The sequence below is a fragment of the Elephas maximus genome, chromosome 1 (assembly GCF_024166365.1).
Source record: "Elephas maximus indicus isolate mEleMax1 chromosome 1, mEleMax1 primary haplotype, whole genome shotgun sequence".
NCBI lineage: Eukaryota > Metazoa > Chordata > Mammalia > Proboscidea > Elephantidae > Elephas > Elephas maximus.
In genome coordinates, this window is record NC_064819.1 from 219650715 (window position 1) to 219671468 (window position 20754).

General features: G+C 41.5%; 1 protein-coding gene across 7 annotated transcripts in view; it reads left to right on the plus strand.

Moving 5' to 3' along the window:
- Positions 1–20754, plus strand: part of SASH1 (SAM and SH3 domain containing 1) — a 392317-nt gene that overhangs the window by 318098 nt on the left and 53465 nt on the right. The window contains exon 1 of one of the 7 annotated variants that reach the window (XM_049904365.1): positions 6–20054. The exons of the other annotated variants lie outside the window; for them this stretch is intronic. Coding sequence (XP_049760322.1) covers positions 20043–20054 — 12 coding nt within the window. The 5' untranslated portion in view covers positions 6–20042. Of the gene's footprint in view, positions 1–5; positions 20055–20754 lie in introns of those variants that run through there. 7 annotated transcript variants of the gene reach the window in all.

The window sequence follows — 20754 nt, forward strand, 5'->3', positions numbered from 1 at the left end:
GTTGGCCATCTCTTTGAGTGTCTTACCCACCGCTGTTAATGAGTGGCAGCCTACAATGGTTTTGGCCTTTAGAATTCTTTTCACCTATAATTGTGTTTATTTCATGTGGTGACCTGTTATAAAACCCCTTACTTAGTCATACAAGGAGCCCATTTGTGCCTTCCTAAAACCCTGTGGGGAGCTCTGATGGAGTTAAAGCCTTCAGCTGCTAATGGAAAGTTTGGCCTCCGTACCCACCAGCCATTCTGTGGATAAAGATGTGGCAGCCTGCTCCTGTGAAGATTACAGCCTTGGAAACCTTATGGGACAGTTCTTTTCTGTCCTGTATGGTTGATATGAGTCAGAATTGGCTCGATGGCAGTGAGTTTGGTTTTGGTTTAAAACCCTACGGAGCAGTTCGACTTTGTAACACATGGAGTTGCTATGAGTCAGAATTAAATTGATGACAGCAGGTTGATGGCAACTTTCTTTATACAAATATCTATTTGCTGGGCACTTTGTTAGCGGCCCTGGTGGTGCAGTCGTTAGGGGCTGAGCTGCTAACAGAAGGATCTGTGGTTTGAACCCACCAGTGGTTCTGTGGGAGAAAAGACCTGGCCATCTGCCCCCGTAAAGATAACAGCCCAGGAAATCCTATGGGGCAGGTCTCTCCTGTCATATGGGGTCACTATGAGTCAGAATCAGCTGGAGAGCACTCAGCAATAACAACAATGACTAATGACATTGAGGATGCTGTTTTAATGTGAAATAGTGCTTTTCAAACTAAGAATTCCAAATACACATTTCATGGTGCCACGATCTAACTGTGTGGACCAGGAAGGAGGGAGAACCCTTTTTCATCTATTATGTAGCAGTTTCGTTGGTTTATTAGATTATTTTCCTTAAAATTTGGAAGCAGCCCTAACTCCCTGTCTTTGGCCTCTTGTCTCCTCCCATCCACACCCCATCCAAGCCACAAGCCATCTTTTTAAAACATGCATCTTTTCTCACAATCATGTTAAAGCTCTGTGTCTTTCAAGGTGAAGTCCAACTGCCACTTCCTTGACCGCAAGTGTAGTTTATTGCTTTCTATTCCTTTTGTTTTTCCAGCTGTGGTGAACACACACACGCACACACACACACACACGACAAAACATTTGCCATTTCAACATTTTTGTGTATACAATTCAGCGACATTACGTCATCATGTTTTGCAACCATCACCACTATCCATTTCCAAATTTTTTATCACCATTAACAGAAGCTGCTTTCTATTCTTCACTTTTGTTCACCAGCTTTATACATCAAGCCTAACAGCTATCCTCGACTATTAGAATTAATAGTATATGTGTTGGTCTCCTTGAAAATCACGAGTTCCCTGAGCAAGAAAAGAATGCTGAATTATCATGTGTCTCCAGTGAGAGTCCAGATCATGTAGTGTGTTTGAGAAATGTTTAATGAACAAAGTTGTATTGGGATTTTTGTCCTTCCTGGCTTCTTTAAGAGTGTGTTTTATGTCTTGTAATCACAGACTCAGTCTCTAACTTTCTCTGCATCTCAGCAACAATGGTGGTTTAGCAGAAGTAAATATAGCCCTCCTACTACCTTCTTGTCCTTGTTTTCCTGAAAGAAGCACCATGTTTCCATTGCAGCTAAAGCCAAAGGATTATTAACTTGAAAGCCCTGCCTGGTTTGCTTTTGTGTAAAGGAGACTGAGACGTTACCATTTATAATAATCAACGTGCTCTATGCTAGCCAGCAGTGAGCCCTGGGACTATGAGGTAATCAAAAGAACCATGTCCATGACTTTCAATGGGCCTTTTAAGTTTCTTATCCCCAAGTCTTAAAGACCAACATAATATAAATGTAAATCCTGAACCTAAAGTATCATGAAGAATAAGTACAGTAACTCAGGGCTGATGTAATTCAAACCCAAGTCAGGGGGAAAAACAAAGGCCCAGTTGTCCATAGTGGGGCCTTTAGTATCAGACTGTGTACTCTCCTGATTAATAGCATCTGAGTCAAGAGAGAGGTTACGAGACTTTGTCCATTAAGAGAAATAGAACTGTAGTTAAACCTCACACACTTGGACTGTAAGAAAAAAAGCTTGTTTCACTTAGAAGCAAGTTAAGACAAATTGAGTACTATTGCATTTTGAACAAACCACCATGAAAACATGATTAAATATTGGTTTGTTGGATCTTTTCCTGAGGATAAATCAAAACCCATCACCACATGTAAGTTGTCAGAATGACATGGGTACATCTTAAGTGTTAGACATGACGTCCCTTTATTATTACTGTTGTTGTTTTATGGTGGTAGATATACATATATATAAAACATCTGCCAATTCAACATTTCTTACATGTACTATTTGGGGACATTGATTGCGTTCATCGTGTTGTCCAAACCAACCACTCACCCCAGTCTGTTTCCAAATTATTCTACCACCATTAACAGAAATTCAGTGTCCCGTAAGCAAAGACTCCCTCTTTCTCCCTCCCTCCCACCCTTGGTAACCACTAATAATCGTTGTTCTTTATACATGTTCCTATTTCATGTAAGTGGGATCGTACAGTACTTGTCCTTTTGTGTCTGACTTATTTCACTCAGCATAATGTTTCCGAGGGTCATCCATGTAATGTCATGTATCAGGACTTCATTTCTCTTTATGACTAAGTAATATTCCGCTGTATGTATATAGCACATTTTGTTCATCCATTTATCTGTTAATGGACACTCGGGTTGTTTCCACATTTTGGCAGTTGTGAACAGTGCTGCAGTGGACATTGGTGTACAAGGATGTAATCTTTTTAGCATTTCTTTGTTCCTTTAGGAGACATTTGTGGAGCACTTGCTATGTAGCACTAGATGCTCAGGTTGCAAAGGTGAAGGAGGAAGAGGGACAGGCCCTGCCCAGGTGGAGTTAGTGCTTTAATGAAAACCCACTGCCATCGAGTTGATTCCGACTCAAAGTGACCCTATAGGACAGAGTAGAACTGTCCCATAGGATTTCCAAGACTGCAGTTTTTACAGGAACAGACTGCCACGTCTTTCTCCTGCAGAGAGGCTGATGGGTTCGAACCACTGACCTTTTGGTTAGCAGCCAAGTTCTTGACCACTACGCCACCATGATTCCTTAACACTTTAATGCAGAAGTTAAAATCAGAGTAGTTTTATACACATTCGCCCACACATACACATACGCATAGCCTTGACTGCTATGTACACATTTACATTACTAACTTCGTAGCAAACTATTTCCCCATAGATGGCTAAGAAAGAAATTCATCCTGTCCTGGTTGGATGAAGGGCCAGGAATAGATGTGCTCACTGTGCTTACAGCACAATCTACCAGAAGCTCCGAAGAGTGACTTCTCTGTTTGCTGAGAGCTGTAGGTGAAGACAGGCTATTCAGCAATGGGGAGAGTTGTCTGAAGCAGTATTATTATCTACACCCACTTCTGGACATGCTATTGAATACTACAACCGACCACCATTGTCACTAAAGTTTGCTTGAACTTGATTGTAATCCTAACGCATATGAAACTTGTTACCCTGACTTTAGCCCATCTTTGTATTTTTGTGGAATTCCTGGGTGATGCAAACAGCTAACAAGAGGTTGGGGGTTTGAGTCCACCTGGAGGCATCTTAGAAGAAAGAGGTGGCAATCTGCTTCACAAATATCAGCCATCAAATACCCAATCAAGCACAGTTCTACTCTGACACACATGGGGCTGCCATGAATTGGAATTGACAACAACTGGTTTTTGTGTTTGTATGAAGACTCAGCAAGAAACCCTATCCAAAATATGTCTTCTCATTATTCTAGATTTGCATTCAAAGTAGAGCAATTAATTTCAGATAATTCCTAATGTATCCTACTTCAGCTGCCAAGGGTTAGGTGCTTTAATTATCTTTTGTGCGAGGGCCAGAATGTTTCAATTTTCCATCTATTCCTTTCTATACCGAGATGGAAATAGCTCACTGGCTCTACTCGAGAATGCCCAGGCCGTAAAAGTCTCAGGGATCATAAGGCCTTTGTCACCAGACCTCAGTGCCTATATTGATGCTGGTCATGCTTCAGGATTTCATTTGCATTGACTTTATAGACTTCCCCACCCCCATAACTCACATGAGATAATTGCATGTTGCCTAACCATAAATCCATACTCACATTCCTGGTTTGCAAGAGTGTTAAGAACTAAAGATAGTTACCGGGGGAAGTGAAAAATAGCTTTCTCTTTGCCAGAGGAGAATCTGTTGTCTGCTATCTGTTTTTCATTAATAATAAACTTCTGTTGTGAGTGTTGCAGTTTTAAAAAGGATTTTTGGTTGAGCCCATAACTTGATTCCTTGTTAAATATCTGAACATTATATTAATATTGTTCATTTGAAGTTTATTTGGATGATTTTTTTTTTTTTTTTCATTTGCCTCCTACAGGGAGAGTGCTGTAAGAGTTGTCATTTTTAGGTTTGCAACTTTGTGCCTTGGGGTCCAGTTTACCTTTGAGTTAGGAAAAATGTTTAAAGAAATCACGCTGTCAGGCTTACTGGATTTTTTAGAAATAGTTTTTACTTAAGACACAGCTCCTAGGAAATCTTAGTTTTTATGTTTTTACCAAACTGGTAGGTAAGAGGTGGTGATCTGTGTCTGCTGCCTGGATATTAGTGAAAATGTCTGCACCGAAAAATCCTTCTAAAAATGTCAAACTGCTAGTCATTAATTATCACGCTGTTTCAATTATGTTAGATGTATATAATTCATAAAGAGAAATTCAAGCAATAACAACAACCCATCAGAGGCCATCACAAACATCGATTTTGGTACCTCTCAGTTGCTTCATTGCATAAAAAGTGTGTTCCAGAAAAAGTTGGAATTGTGTTTCTGTATCTGGAGCTCCTTATGAGCTTGAAGTAACTGTGGTGAAATATTTTGCGGAGTGAGTTATTTTGTAAAGCAGGTCAGCGTTTCATAATTGATCCCTTTTACACTTGGGAAATATCTGTGGAAAGAATGTTCTAATGTTATAACTGCAGTGTTGTCATCATACCTTACCTCCTTACCTCCATGGCCGCTTCTCCTCACAGCCTTTCATTCCAGCTATAGATGTATCTTTCTCACTGACCCTGTTTGAGGTACAGGAGAGCTGTGTGGTTGAACTGTGTTCAAAACTTTGTGTCACAGAGAGAACACAATGTGGTCACCGCTTTCTTTCTTTTTTCTTTTTTTACAAAATGCTATTTATATATTTCCTTGATTGAGGACCTTCAAGGTCTGAACCAAAATATCCCCGTATTATAAGAGGCGTGGGTGGCATGACATAAGTCTGTTAGATCTTTTTCGAGGCTTTCTAAAATTATAAGCTGTGAACATCTCCCTCTTCAGCAGATAGGTTTTACTTAGGCTTTTCACCTGCCTCAATAACTTAGGCAATAACACCTGCTTGATGTTGTCTTCAAGCCAGAGGGTTCAGGCTTGATGTTTTGGAAGGAGAGGTTGCCACATCCTTAGCCTAAAGTAGACCTTTATAAAAGGTAATTAGCAATTCTGGTCTGTACTCAAAGCCAGGAGGGTATCCCAGAAGGTCGCTTTTCAGTGGTTCTTGTGGCAGGTGGCTTCGTTTCTATTATGGCAAAAGAAAAGGCTGAAGAGTTAATCACTTCACAGGGACTGTGGTGGCTGAACCCAGCACGTGCTCAGAGGGGCCCTGGGCAGCTTGTGCTCTGGCTAACTTAGGGAGCAGTGTGGCAGTGTGCCTGTGCTTGGCCAAGGGGCACCTGTCCTTCCAGTAGTGCACTAGTATGGTATTCTAGATTGAAGCAGCATCATTAAAAAATGGGCTTAATGTGTTATGTGTGTGGGTATGTATATATATGCATCCCCCTCGCATCCGCCTGTCAGTTTGTTGTAGTGTGGGCACTTGTGTGTCGCTGTGATGCTGGAAGCTATGCCACCAGTACTCAAATACCAGCAGGGTCACCCATGGCAAATAGGTTTCAGCTAAGCTTCCAGACTTAGACAGTCTAAGAAGAAGGACCTGGCAGTCTATTTCTGAAAACAATTAGCCAGTGAAAACCTTATGAATAGCAGCAACGCATTGTCTGGTATAGTGCTGGAAAATGAGCCCCTCAGGTTGGAAGGCACTCAAAATACAACTGGGAAAGAGCTGCTTCCTCAAAGTAGAGTCAGCCTTAATGAAGTGAATAGAGTCAAGCTGTCAAGACCTTCATGTGCTGATGTGACATGACTCAAAATGAGAAGACATAGCTGCAAACATCCATTAATAATTGCTGCCTGTAATGTGTAAAGTATGAATCTAGGAAAATTGGAAAGCATCAAAAATGAAATGGAATCCACAAATATCGATATCCTAGGCATTAGTGAGCTGAAGTGGACTGGTATTGGTCATTTTGAATCAGACAGTCATATGGTCTACTATGCCAGGAGAGACAACTTGAAGAGGAATGGCTTTGCATTCATCAACAAAAAGAACATTTCAAGATCTATCCTAAAGTGCAACACTGTTGGTGATAGGATAATATTCAAATAGTTATTCAAATTTACTCAGCAACCCCTAAGGCCAAAGATGAAGAAATTGAAGATTTTTACCAACTTCTGCAGTCTGAAATTGATCAAACATGCAATCAGGATGCACTGATAATTACTGGTGATTGGAATGCAGAAGTTGGGAACGAAGAAGAATAGGTAGGTAGTTGGAAAATATGACCTTGGTGATAGAAATGATGCCGGAGATGGAGCAATTGAATTTTGCAAGACCAATGACTTCACCGCAAATACGTTTTTTTCACCAAAGTAAATGGCAACTATACATATGGACCTTGCCAGATAGGATACACAGGAATCAAATCCACTACACCTGTGGAAAGAAATGATGGAAAAGCTCAATATCATCAGTCAGAACAAGGCCAGAGGCCAACTGAAGATCAGACCATCAGTTACTCGTATGCAAGTTCAAGATGAAACTGAAAAAAATTAGAGGAAGTCCATGAGAGCTAAAGTACGACCTTGAGTATATCCCACCTGAATTTAGAGACCATCTCAAGAATAGATTTACTGCATTGAACACTAATGACCGAAAAGTAGGTGAGTTGTGGAATGACATCAAGGACATCATACATGAAGAAGAAGACAGCTATCTGGCCAACCAACAGGAAGATATCCATAATTATGCCTATTCCCGAGAAAGGTGATCCAACCGAATGGGGAAGTTATCGAACAGTATCATTAATATCACATGCAAGCAGAATTTTGCTGAAGATCATTCAAAAGTGGCTGCAGCAATATATCAACAGGGGACTGCCAGAACAAGCAAGATTCAGAAGAGGACATGGAACCAGGGATATCATTGCTGATGTCAGATGGATCCTGGCTGAAAGCAGAGAATACCAGAAAGATGTTTACCTGTGTTTTATTGACTACGCAAAGGCATTTGACTGTGTGGATCATAACAAATTATGGATAACATTGCAGAGAATGGAAATTCCAGAACAGTTAATTGTGCTCATGAGGAATCTGTACATGGTTCAAACAGAACAAGGGAATGCCGCATAGTTTAAAGTCAGGAAAAATGTGTCAGGGTTGTATCCTTTGACCATATCTATTCAATCTGTATGCTAAGCAAATAATCAGAGAAGCTGGACTATATGAAGAAAAATGGAGCATCAGGATTGGAGGAGGACTCATCAACAACCTGCATTATGCAGATGACACAACTTTGCTTGCTGAAAAGTGAAGAGGACTTGAAGGATTTACGGATGAAGATCAAAGACTACAGCCTTCAGTATGGATTACACCTCAACACAAAGAAAACAAAAATCCTCACAACTGGACCAATGAGCAGCATCATGATGAACAGAGAAAAGACTGAGGTTGTCAAGGATTTCATTTTACTTGGATTCACAATCAATACCCATGGAAGCAGCAGTCAAGAAATCAAAGGAGGCGTTGCATTGGGCAACTCTCCTGCAAAAGACCTCTTTAATGTGCTGAAAAGCAAAATGTCACCTGGAGGACTATGGCGTGCCTGACCCAGGCTATGGTATTTTCAGTAGCCTCGTATGCATGCGAAAGCTAGACAGTGAATAAGGAGGACTGAAGAAGAATTGATGCCTTTGAATTCTGGTGTTGGCGAAAAATATTGGACATACCATGAACTGCCAAAAGAATGAGCAAATCTGTCCTTGAAGAACTACAACCAGAATGCTTCTTAGTTAGAAGCAAGGATTGCGAGTCTACGTCTTACATACTTTGGACATAATGTCAGGAGGGATCAGTCCCTGGAGAAGGGCATCATACTTGGTAAAATAGAGAGTCAGCAAAAAAGAGAAAGACCCTTAATGAGATGGATTAACACGGTGGCTGCAACAGTGGGCTCGAGCATAGCAACAATTGTGAGGATCGTGTAGGACCGGGTAGTGTTTTGTTTTGTTGTACATAGCGTCACTATGAGTTGAAATTGACTTGATGGCACCTAACAACAACATATACTTGCATGTATGTATTTTGTTTGTTTTAATGCACTTTAGTTTTTTTAGAGCAGTTTTAAATTAACAGAAAAATTCTACAGAAAGTCCAGAAGCCTCTGCCCAAGCATGGACATTAGAGGGGATTCGTTAAGCACACGGACATGAGTCAGATGTTGGGTTCAGATCCCAGCTCCTCCACCTGTTATCTTTGCACCTGTAGGCAAGTTACCTAATCTGTTTGTACCTCAGTTTCCCCATCTGGAAAAGGGAGACAATAATATCTATCCCATAAGGATGTGGCAAGGATTAAATGTCATAAAATAAGTACTGAATGTATGTTACCTTCTATAACTTTTTGTGAAGATTTTCTGCCCTTTTCATAAATTGTTATTCTTAAAATATTTGTACGTACCATTAAGCTTGCTGAAAGGGAAGAGGACTTGAAGCACTCACTAATGAAGATCGAGGACCACAGCCTTCAGTAGGGATTACACCTCAACATAAAGAAAACAAAAATCCTCACAACTGGACCAATGAGCAACATCATGATAAACGGAGAAAAGATTAAAGTTGTCAAGGGTTTCATTTTACTTGGATCCACAATCAACAGCCATGGAAGGAGCAGTCAAGAAATCAAAAGACGCATTGCATTGGGTAACTCTGCTGCAAAGGACCTCTTTAAAGTGTTGAAGAGCAAAAAAGTCACCTTGAAGACTAAGGTGTGCCTGACCCAAGCCATGGTATTTTCAATCGCATCGTATGCATGTGAAAGCTGGACAATGTATAAGGAAGATTGAAGAAGAATTGATGCCTTTGAATTGTGGTGTTGGCAAAGAATATTGAATATACCATGGATTGCCAAAAGAATGAACAAATCTGTCTTAGAAGAAGTACAACCAGAATGCTCCTTAGAAGCAAGGATGGCGAGACTGTGTCTTACATACTTTGGACATGTTGTCAGGAGGGATGAGTCCCTGGAGAAGGACATCATGCTTGGCAGAGTACAGGGTCAGCGGAAAAGAGGAAGACCCTCAATGAGGTGGATTGACACAGTGGCTGCAACAATGAGCTCAAGCATAACAACGATGGTAAGGATGGCTCAGGACCGGGCAGTGTTTCGTTCTGTTGTACATAGGGTTGCTATGAGTTGGAACCGACTCAACAGCACCTAACAACAACAAAAACATGTACGGTTAATATGTAAGCAGTGCTTACATTTTTGTATCACAGCAGATAGTCTAGAGTTGTCAGATCGAGCTTGATGGAAGTAGTGCCTGTTTGCTTGGTTATGCTTTTACCACGCACATTGCTTATTTTCTGTTTCAGAAGGTGTCATTATGTAAGTGGGTTTAGGTGAGGACTCGGCATGATTTCAATAGGTGGTGGGTGTTAGAAGTCCTGTTTGCAAAGAATAAGCAGTTAATTATACTGAAGTTTTGTAGGGCCCTCCAGTGTTAATGAGGTGGCCTCACTGAGTGTGTGGGTGTGGGCTTCCATGCCTCTCATGTGGGAGTACACTCTTGTGACAGGCCCAGAAATAACAGTCATGTGGAACTAGCCAGGTACCTCTGTCTTCCCTGGTTTGTACAGTTACAGGGAGTTGAGGGTGCTGCCTGTAGACCCTTCTCAACATACCAGGGGCCCCTGAACAAAGGTTGATAATGGCAAAATATCCAGGTACTACATAATCTAAGGAAACCCTGATGGCATACTGACTAACTGCTATTGCTGCTAACCAAAATGTCAGCAGCTTGAATCTACCAGGTACTCCTTGGAAACTCTTTGGGGCAGTTCTCCTCTGCCCTGTAGGGTCACTATGAGTCAGAATGAACTCTACGGCAATGAGTTTGGTTTTTTGGTTTGGTTTGCATAATCTAAGGGTACCTTTTTTTTTTTAATTAAAAATGTAAGGCAGCCAGCTGTTGGAAACAATCTGTTCTGGCATCTCTTTTTTTAGGTTGTATCATGTGAAATTGGTCATATCAGATAGCTTTTGACCTAGAAAGTGGCAATTTCATTTGTTCAACTTAATACATGAGTACCAAACAGGATATATCACATTTCCACTGTTAGCTGGTTGTATCTGAGTACAGGTATTTGTAAGCTCATCTCTGTTAGGGATTGGTATTTAGATTTGCAATACCTGTTTCTTAATTTGCTCTTGGTCCAGGGCAGTTGGGATTTCTGTCACTTGCTTAGTATTACTGATTTATCCCATTAATGCCTCATTAACTCTTTGCCCAAGTGCCAATGCTTATTTAACGGATAGACTGGAGAGATTCCTAGGCCCTATTGTGATCCATGGGCGTCCCTGGATGGTGCAAATGGTTAACGAGCTTGGCTGTTAACCAAAAAGTTGGCAGTTCAAGTCCACCCATAAGTACTTTGGAAAAAAGCTCTGGCAATTGACTTCAAAAAAAATCAGCCATTAGAAACCCTGTGGGACCCATTTCTATTGTGGAGCACATGGTGTCACCATGAGTGGGAATCGACTCGATGACAACTGGATTGTGATCCATGGATCAGATCCAGACTTAGGGTCACCTCCAACCTAAGCCAGTTTATTGAAGTCTTAGGCTGCCTCTCACTTGTTTCAGGTCCATTATTATTTTAAGTCACCATAAACCAGTGGCTGTTGAGTCAATTCTGACTTAACGTGACCCCATATGTTGCAGAGTACAGCTTGTGCTCCATAGAGTTTTCAATGGCTATGATTTTTCAAGATTAGATTGCCGGTCTTTCTTCCGAGGCAACTCTGGGTGGATTGAAACTACGAACGTTTCAGTTAGTAGCTGAGTGCTTAAACCGTTTGTGCCACCCAGGGACTCCTAAGTCATCATAAACCAAAACCAAACCTGTTGCCGTCGAGTCGGTTCTGACTCATAGTGACTGTATTGGACAGAATAGAACGTCCCACAGGATTTGCAAAGGAGCAGCTTGTGGATTTGAACTGCTGACCTTTCGGTTAGCAGCTGAACTCTTAACCAGTGCTTCACCAGGGCTCCAACATACCGTGTCACCATAAAACCAGAACCAAACCAACCCCTTTGCGGTCGAGTCGATTTCGACTTATAGCGACCGTATAGGACAGAGTAGAACTGCCCCATACAGTTTCCAAGGAGCGTCTGGTGGATTCAAACTGCCAGCCTTTTGATTAGCAGCTGTAGCTCTTAACCACTATGCTACCAGGGTTTCCATAAAAAAAAAAAAAAAAAAAAAAGGGTTTCCATAAAAATAGCTACCCATTATATCACAACTCTTAGAATTATAGCCCTCAGAAAGTCCTCATTTGGAAAGCAATATTTAACACAACTAAATTCCAGTTCAACAGAAAAATTTCTATAAAAATGCCCCTTTTTTCACATCTCTATGTCCCTGTTCCTCTCTCTGTCTGTACTACACCACACCTTCTCCCACCCCAATATTGATTGTGTTGTTACTAGTAGTAATGCTAATGGCATTGTGTAATTAGTTCCTAAAAGGGTGTAGATCCCATCCTCCCCTGAAGTTTTAACCCATTTATTGTGTACCTGCTATGTGCCAGTCCCTAAAGACAAGCAGTTCATGTTTGAGGAAACAGACTAGTGGATAGTATATGAATTTAATTGGGATGTTCTGACGTGGTTCAATAGGGTGCATACAGGAAGTCTATTAAGCTCCAGTGAGAAGAGTCTGAGAAGCCTTCCCAGAGAAGGTGGCTTACACGAAATAAGAGTTCTACAGGAGAAGGAAGAGAAAAGTGTGTCAGGTAGAGGGATCAGCAAGGTCAAAGGCCTAGGTGAAGAGCTGGGTAAATCTTAAAACTTGGCTAGTATGAAAAAATTAATTTAAATAATATAAAACTTTTCTCCTATTAATATTTTCACTTTTAGGGTATAGATTTTTTTTTTTGCGCGTTTTTGTTATAAATTGGTTTTCTAATAGGTTATTTTGTATCTCTATTTCTTTATGTCTGCAGTTTTTAAATTCATATTATTCTGTTATTATTCACCTTATCTTTGAGCCTTGTTTAATTGAATTTTTATTCCCATTAAATTATAGAATGAAGCAACTGATAGGAATTTCTTCCTATTCTTTGACTTATGTTTTCTCCTAGGATGCAATCTTTGTCTTTTGCCATGCTTTTTTTCTCACCTTGCCATAGTTTGAATTGTTGGCATACCATTCTTTTCACCTTGACCATGCCTGGATGGCTCTGGTCAAATTTTCCATGTATGCTGTTATATGTGGGTTACTTTTTGATCCATTTGCCGTGCTATCAGACAGTAGATTGTTTTCCCTGCTTTCAAGCTACAGTTGAGGGCTTTATTTTGTGGTTCATCCATGCTTGTTTTTGTTATAGCCTTACATAATGGCCAGGGAAGGGAGAAAATCCAGCTGATTTGGAATGTAGCTTTTGGGGCTCTGTTTTCTCTCTTGTGAGATTGTGTTAAAGATGCTGTATCATGGTCCATATCCCTTGGTTCACAGGTGGGTGATGATGGGTGGGACTTAGCCATTCTGCCTTTAATTTATTTTTGCAATTCCTGGTGAGTTTCTATAGCCTGTATTTCCATCAGGAGCCATGGTGGTGTAGTGTTTAAGAGCTTGTCTACTAATCAAAAGGTCAGCAGTTTGAATCTACCGGTCACTCCTTGGAAACCCTAGGGGGAAGTTTTACTCTGTCCTGTAGGGTCACTATGAGTTGGAAATGATTTGATGGCAAAGGGTTTTATTTCCATCAAGATCAGTCTTAGGAATTGACTTTTTACCTTTTCACTCATTGTTCTCCTGTTACCATTTCCACTGCCTCACAATCTGCTTCCTTCCAGATTTCCACAGTTCCCACCACTATGGCTTTTGAAGAAGTTGGGGGCCTTTTCTAGTGGGCTCTGAAGATTTGATGCTTACCTTGATCATGGGGTTTTTAAGTTTAATGCATTAGATTATATACTGTGTCTTGTTTGATTGCTCTTGGTGGAAAATTTTTGCTACTTTTTGGTAAATTTTTTTTTCCTCTTTGGCTGTTACTCATTTTATTAGTTGTTGTGGGAAGGATATTCTGTGGTTCAGTTTTCAGCAGTAATTGTGACCCAGTAGTTTTGCCAATGAGATGATCACAAACAACTTTTCTAGCTCTAAATGATACCTATGCTAAAGTAGGGACCAGCCTAAATTTCTTTAGCGTGGAACTTGAAATAAACATGTTTATTATTTATTCTGCAAACATGAGGAGGCTTATATTAAGCTTGTAGGTGGTGGCACTAGGAGGTGACGTTGGGCCACCTGCCTCCAGCTTTGACAGACGACTGTGCTGATCTAGTGACATAAGGTGAGGTTGGAGGAAAGAACTTGGTGTCTGTACCCTCCCCCCGTTGCCACTGGGCTCTACCTGTTCTCCATGTTCCTACATCTTCATTTGCCTGGACAAGTTTGTTTGGCAACCCTGTCCGAGAAGTCATCATGCCTGCTTCATGAATCAGCCCTTCTAAAATGCCATGCGAGTAATGTGGCTTCCCAAACACACCCAATCCCTTCGGAGATTTACCACTTCTGGGATGAAAACCTCCATCAGCTCCAGAAATCAGAGCCTCAAACGCATGTGTAATTGTTCTACTTGGCAGTCCTGTTCTGAATCACCCTTTTTCCATGGCACAGGACTATGTGAGAAACGAATGCGTTTACTGATGTGTCACTGGGGAGTGAGTGGGTTTGGATTTTGCTTTGCCTTAGTCTTCCATGTGCCTGACACCATAGATTTGCTTTGGGTAACACCAACCCACTCTTAAGGGGGAATGGGAGGGGAGACCTATAGAGTTGTCCACTACCTTCCCAACACTTCTCTGTTACCCTAACTCATCTGTTTATGTGAACAGTGGGGTTCCAAGGATTTACAGAGTAGAGGAGAAGTCAGGTCCTTTTCCTTCACTTACCTCCTTGTCCGTCAGAAGAAGGAAAGGCATTCTCTCTGCTCTGTGGCAACTTGCAGAATTGGGGCAAGAGGACTCACCAGCATTCTTATCTTCCTAGACTTGGCTATAGGATTCCTGATATCTTATTTTTTTCTCACATCTTATATGAATTTCCTAGGACTGCCAGAACAAAATGTCATATAGTAGGTGGCCTTAAAGAACGGAAATTTATTATCTCACGATTCTAGAGGCTAAAAGTCCAAACCAGGGTATTAGCTGTGTTGATTCCTTCTGAGAAGGGAAAACTGTTCTATGCCTCTCTTCTAGCCTCTGGTGGTTCCCAGAAATCCTTGGCATTCCTTAACTTGTGTCTGCCTCCAGAGTCACATGGCCGTCCTTCCTCTATCTCTGCCTCTGTGTCTTCTCACCTCTTTTATAAGACACCCCTCAAATGGGATTAGGACTCACCTTGAATTAGTATGACCTCATGTTAACTGATGACATCTTCAAAAGACCCTCTTTCCAAGAAGGCCGTGTTCCTACCAGGGGTTAGGACTTCACCATTTTTTTTTTTTTTTTTTTTTTGAGGGACACAGTTCAACCCATAACACTTCTTTTTATGGGGAAAATACCAACATTATTTGGAGCTGATCAAAAGCAATTCAAGGTTCATGAGTTTTAAGAAAAGGGTAGAATTCATTGTGGAAGCCATTACTGCTTCTTTGGCTTTAGAGCTAATTTTTAAAACCATTTCTTAAGTGAATGAAGTGTGACAAGGCGTTGCCCCTAGGGAACGGTAATATTACCTCAGATTCCCACATACTTTCCCAAATAAAATCATCATGTAATTATCGTCTCCTCTTCCACCTCTTCCTCTCTTTCTTCAAATCTGGCAACAACTAGTTAATTTTGAAACTGCCAGAGAGATTATTTCAGCGTTACACTGTACCTCTGGGAGAAGAATGGAATCTCATCTTTTTTTCCATATGCTGACAAAAATCTCCTAACTTCAGAGGGCAATGATGTCACCAGCTAATAAGCAAAATATTTCTGGCTGAACAGATGACTCCTTCCCTGACTCCGTTGTGAAAAAGGACAAAAAAAAAAAAAAAATTACTCTCAATGTGTTTCATATTTAATATAGTTACTTTAGGCAACTTATAAACACATTTTTAAGTAATTTCTTTAAACAAAGAGACTAATTTTCGTATAAACACAAAGAATAACACATTAACCCGATTTCTGTGACTGGGAGGGCTCTGCCATGACCGGACATGGCCGTCAGTTGTCAGGGTTGTAAAAACCTGGAACATACTAGGTTTTTTTCAGAGAGCGGCTGGGCCTTCACAACAGGAGCCAATATGCTGCCCCCAAGGTAGGGAGGGGCCTTGAATGCATCACTTCTTGGACCAGTGGAGATCAGGCCTGTTGGAGAGGTTATGAAATCAAGCTTGGAAAAGAGGAGGGCCACAAAGCTGTTGTTGATTGGTGTCACATGCTGTTTATAAAGGCACCAGCATCAGATGAACTCTTCTTTGTCTGTCTAGAGAGGCGGGCACCTGAGGTCAGTGGGGGAAAAGGAAGTGGGGGCCCCAGGGTCATCTGCACAATGGACATCTACACTCATATTCCAGTTGCCGTTGAGTTGACCCCAACTCATGGTGACCCCACGTGTGTTGGACTAGAACTGTGCTCCATAGCATTTTTTAAGGGCTGATTTTTCAGAAGTTGATCACCAAGTCTTTCTTCCGAGGTGCATCTAGGTGCACTCAAACCTCCAGTCTTCCAGTTAACAGCTGAGTTCTTTAACTGTTTACACTACCCAGGGACTCCTAGGCTCATATACCAAAACCAAACCCATTGTCATCGAGTCGATTTCGACTCATAGTGACCCTGTAGGCTCATATAAAAAAAATAGAGACCTGGAAATGTCCACAACCCATGCCAAGGGTCCTCCCTTCCATTGAAGCATTTTCAGTTTCCCCAGCCAGAAGTGAGTTCTCCCATCTCTGAATCCCTGTGTCTCTTTGGTTGTATTTATCTTATGTATTTGTCACAGTTGGCTTATATCAGTCATATCCCTGAGCTTCTTCTCCTGGGGCTCTTCCTATCCCTAGACTACTAGATTTCAACCTTTTTGTGAGTCCACCTAATGCCATTATACTTATACTTGGATTACGTGTGTTCTTCCTAATGCCTTGAGTCAGTGTGCTTTTTCATTCATTCATTCATTCATTTCAATCAGAAAACACCTATTTAGCGCAAACATAGATACTGTTTATATTTAAGTAGGAAGGATATTATAAAGTTTGGTGTTAGCCATGGTGTGGATAAATAGGCATGCTTTTGGCTTATGTATTTATTTAGAGAAGAGGTGATCATGACTGGAACCTGTTTTTTTGAGGGGGGTTGGTTAATTTTTATTGTGGTGAAATATGTTTAGCAAAACGTTTGCCATTTCAACCGTTTTTACGTGTACAATTCAGTGACATTGACCAAAGTTTATTAGTAGTTGCCAAGGTCGGGGAAGTTATTGCCGATGGGTTCTGAGTTTCTGTTAAGGATGATGAAAACGTTTGGAAATGGATAGTGGTGCTGGTTGTGCAATGTGGGGAACAGTCATTCTTTTCATGCTGCTGGTGAGATTTTAAAATAATACAACTTTTTTCCAAAATGTTAATATGTATCAAAAAATATTAAGGAGCCATGGTGGTGCCAGTGATTCAGCCCTCCCTTGGCTCCGCAGGAGAAAGACCTGGTGATCTGCTCCCATAAAGATTGCAGTCAAGAAAACTGTATGGGGCAGCTCTACTCTGTCACGTGGGGTTGCTATGAGTCGGAATCGACACAATGGCACTCAGCCACAACAAATTAAAAACCTTGACGTTATGCCCATTCTTTCACCCATCCACTCTACAGTCTAATCATCGTTCTAAAAAGAGAGCGTGTCAGTCGTGTTAGAGATTTTATTACAAAGTGTTCATCGTAGTATTGTTTATGATACTGAAAAGCTGGAAACCATGCAACTGACAGTGATGGGGACATGATTTAAATAGATATACTCCTGTGATTGAACACTGGCGAACCATTAATACATTGTTGTATCTTATTTGTTGAACGGTTGTTGACATGGAAAAATGTTCAAAACATTAATTTTAAAGAGCAGGTTATAAACCAGTTTGGGCAGAATACATCACTGGCTCCAGAGTTTTGAGGCAGCAGTGTGGCTCAGAGGGACCACCATTGCAGAGCAGGCCTGTCGTTTCTGCTTGGATTCGTGTGTTCACTTGAGGAGCTCTGGGGCTGCAGGTAGTGATTAGGGGTAGTGGGGCAGCTAGAGATCACCAAATTATCACTTTTCGTAAAAGAAAAAAAGAAACATGGTGGTATATATGTGTTTGTGTATATATAGGAAAAAAAAGTGAGAGAATATAAATCAAAACATTACCAATTTTTATATTTGAGTGGGAGGATATAGGTGAGTTTTCTTTCCCCTTTGTGTGTTTATTCATTTTCTAATTTTTCTATAATGAAGTACATTTTACCTGTTAGCAGAAATAATGAATGTTATTAAAAGTACAAATGCATTGTATCATCCCTACTCATCAATAATGTGGCTGCAAAGCCAAACCAAACCCACTGCCAGCAAGTGGATTCCAACTCGTAGAAACCTTATAGCCTTATAGGACAGAGTAGAACTACCCCATAGGGTTTCCAAGGAGCGGCTGGTGGATTCAAACCACCAACCTTTTGGTTAGCAGCTGAGCTTTTAACCACTGCACCACCAAAGCTCCATCATGAAGTATAGTGAGGGACAAAACAATATAGGGAGTCCCTGGATGGTGCAAACTGTTAATGCACTCAGCTGTTAACCAAAAGGTTGATGGTTCAAGTCTACCCAGAGGCACCTCGGAAGAAAGGCACCTTCAAAAAGTGATGTACTTGTGGAAAATCAGCCATCGAAAACCCTAAGGAGCACAGTTCTACAATGACACCTGTGCGGTTCCCGTCAGTCAGAGTAGACTCAACAGCAGCGGATAAAGTTTTAAGTATGATTTGTCGCTCTTGGGTGCAGAAAGCCCACGTGGGGGTAGGATAGCACGGGAGTGAAACCATGAGGTCTCTGATTTTGCCCCTGCCATTTACTGCCTGTAGAATGAGATGATGTGCACCAAAACCAAAAACCAAACCACTGCTATCAAGTCAGTTCTGACTTATAGAGACCCTAATTTTTGGGAGAGTAGAACTGCCCCATAGAGTTTCCAAGGAGCGGCTGGTGGATTCGAACTGCTGGCCTTTTGGTTAGCAGCTGAGCTCTTAACCACTGCGCCACCAGGGCCCTCTACCAAGAGACAGGCCCTGGTATAATGCATAAATAAATAAAGACACACAATGGAAGAGACTCCCAGGAATGGCAACCCCAACTCTACAAAAAAAAAAAAACTCTACATGGGAGTAATAAATGACTTGTTGTTGGTTGCCATCGAGCCAATCCCAACGCATGGCGACCCCGTATGTTATGGAGTGGAACTGCTCCACCGGGTTTTCTTGGCTGTAATCTTAATGGGAGCAGATCATCAGGCCTATTTTCCTATGTTACTGCTGGGTGGGTTCTAACTGCAACCTTTAGGTTAGCAGTTAAGCGCAAACTGTTGGCTCCACCCAAAGACCTAAATGACTTATCCAACCGAATGAATTTAGCCATGAAAATACAGGCATGACTTGCAGCCCACGTCATGGAAACTTCATATGAGTTTTGTTGGTGAGAGTTCAGTCCTGTCTCGTTTGGACGATGTTCTCATAAAGTAACAAACAGCATGTGCCTGGTGTCCTCAGAGACCTGTGAGAAAATTGTTTGTCTTGTGACACTGTCTCCATGTTCCTTTTCCAAGTCCAAGAGAGCTCAGCTGCCCTGCAGTGATCATTGAAACAATTGGGTAAGAGTTTTAGAAGCATCAATGAAGGAAAAAATATCCTACGTTTCCTCTAGTAGTTAAAATAGACAAAGGAGTCGGGAGAGAGCCAGAGAGAATGTGACAGCTCTCTGGGAAAACCAAAATCATAAGTTTTAATTCAGTAATTTCAAAAATAGCTATTGGAAGGTATCTATTTTCAATGGAGACTACTCCCTTAAGGGGGTGTTGGGGAGGCAAGACTATTTGGAAAAGCGATCTTTTTTTTAAGTTTCGTCCCTTTTAAAGCTTAGTCCTCGTCCTGGGTTTGCGCAGATCCTCGCGTTCTTTTTTTCCTTCTCTGGAATTCCATAGACAGTAATTAAGGAACTGGAGGCCAGCAAGGGGTCAGGGAGCCTTTATTAGTGAAAACCGGGATTGTTTGCCATGTACAACACTCCCTTTTTTCCTTGTGGTGAATAGGAGATTTGCTTAGAGCTGATGACTTATGCCTTTCTTACAAGTTATGCAGCTAGCGAGTAACTAGGGAATCAGTCAGCGAGCAGAAAGAAGCTAATTGAATCCAGTGTCCTGACTTTCTTCTCCTTGGGATTCTAAGCTGTGACGGTGGAGCCTGTTTGGTCATGTAACTCCGGAGCAGCATGTCGGAGAAGCGCCCGGTCCTAACTTAGAGATTACAGAGTTGACGGGACAAGAGGGAAGACGCCGTCTGAGTGGGGAGGGGTGGGGGGCACTGGACATTTGCAAAATTGTCCCTGAGGCCTGCTAAATGCCGAAACCGGTAAGTCGCTGAATGTGTTCAATGTGAAAGGAAAAGACATGTTTTCTGTTGCTTCCAGAAACAGCTTTTTGAATGCTCCTGGCTGGGATGTTTTCTTCTTTTCTTCTCAGATTGCTCTAGATTTGTCTTTCTTGCCTTGCTTACTTCCCTGTTTTGTAACTGTGAGCACTCTTTCCTAGCACACTCACCCGATAATAACAGATAGCTTTTGCGGGAGAATAAAATTTTGAAAGAAAAAAAAAAGAAAAGAGACAGTGACAGAGAATGAGTGTTGATGAGAGACAGGAGCTCAGTTTGAATCATGGAGGCTATAGCTGGAAGGCTTGCACTCAGCATTTCAGGTGGCTTTTCATACGCCTGGAGCTGGTTTGCTTCCTTCTGTTCCCTTTGTTTTAAGACGAATGCCACTGACAAAGTGGACCCAGGGAGTTGAAGTGTCTGTGTCCGATTATGGACTACATTCAAAAGTTGTGTGAATTTCATAAGCAAATACATTTCCACTTCCGAAATACTGTCAGGAATGTTTGGAAATCTTATAGTATTGTATGCACAGCTCTGCGGGTTAAGTTGGTTTATTTCAGGCATTAATTGGAGTTAGGGGAACAAGCTGAAGCAGTATGTTTCTGCTAAGGGCACCGTGGCAGCCCCGTGCTCGGCGTGGTCTCAAGCAGTCCGCAGAAGGGCTCTAGTTGCTCTTTGC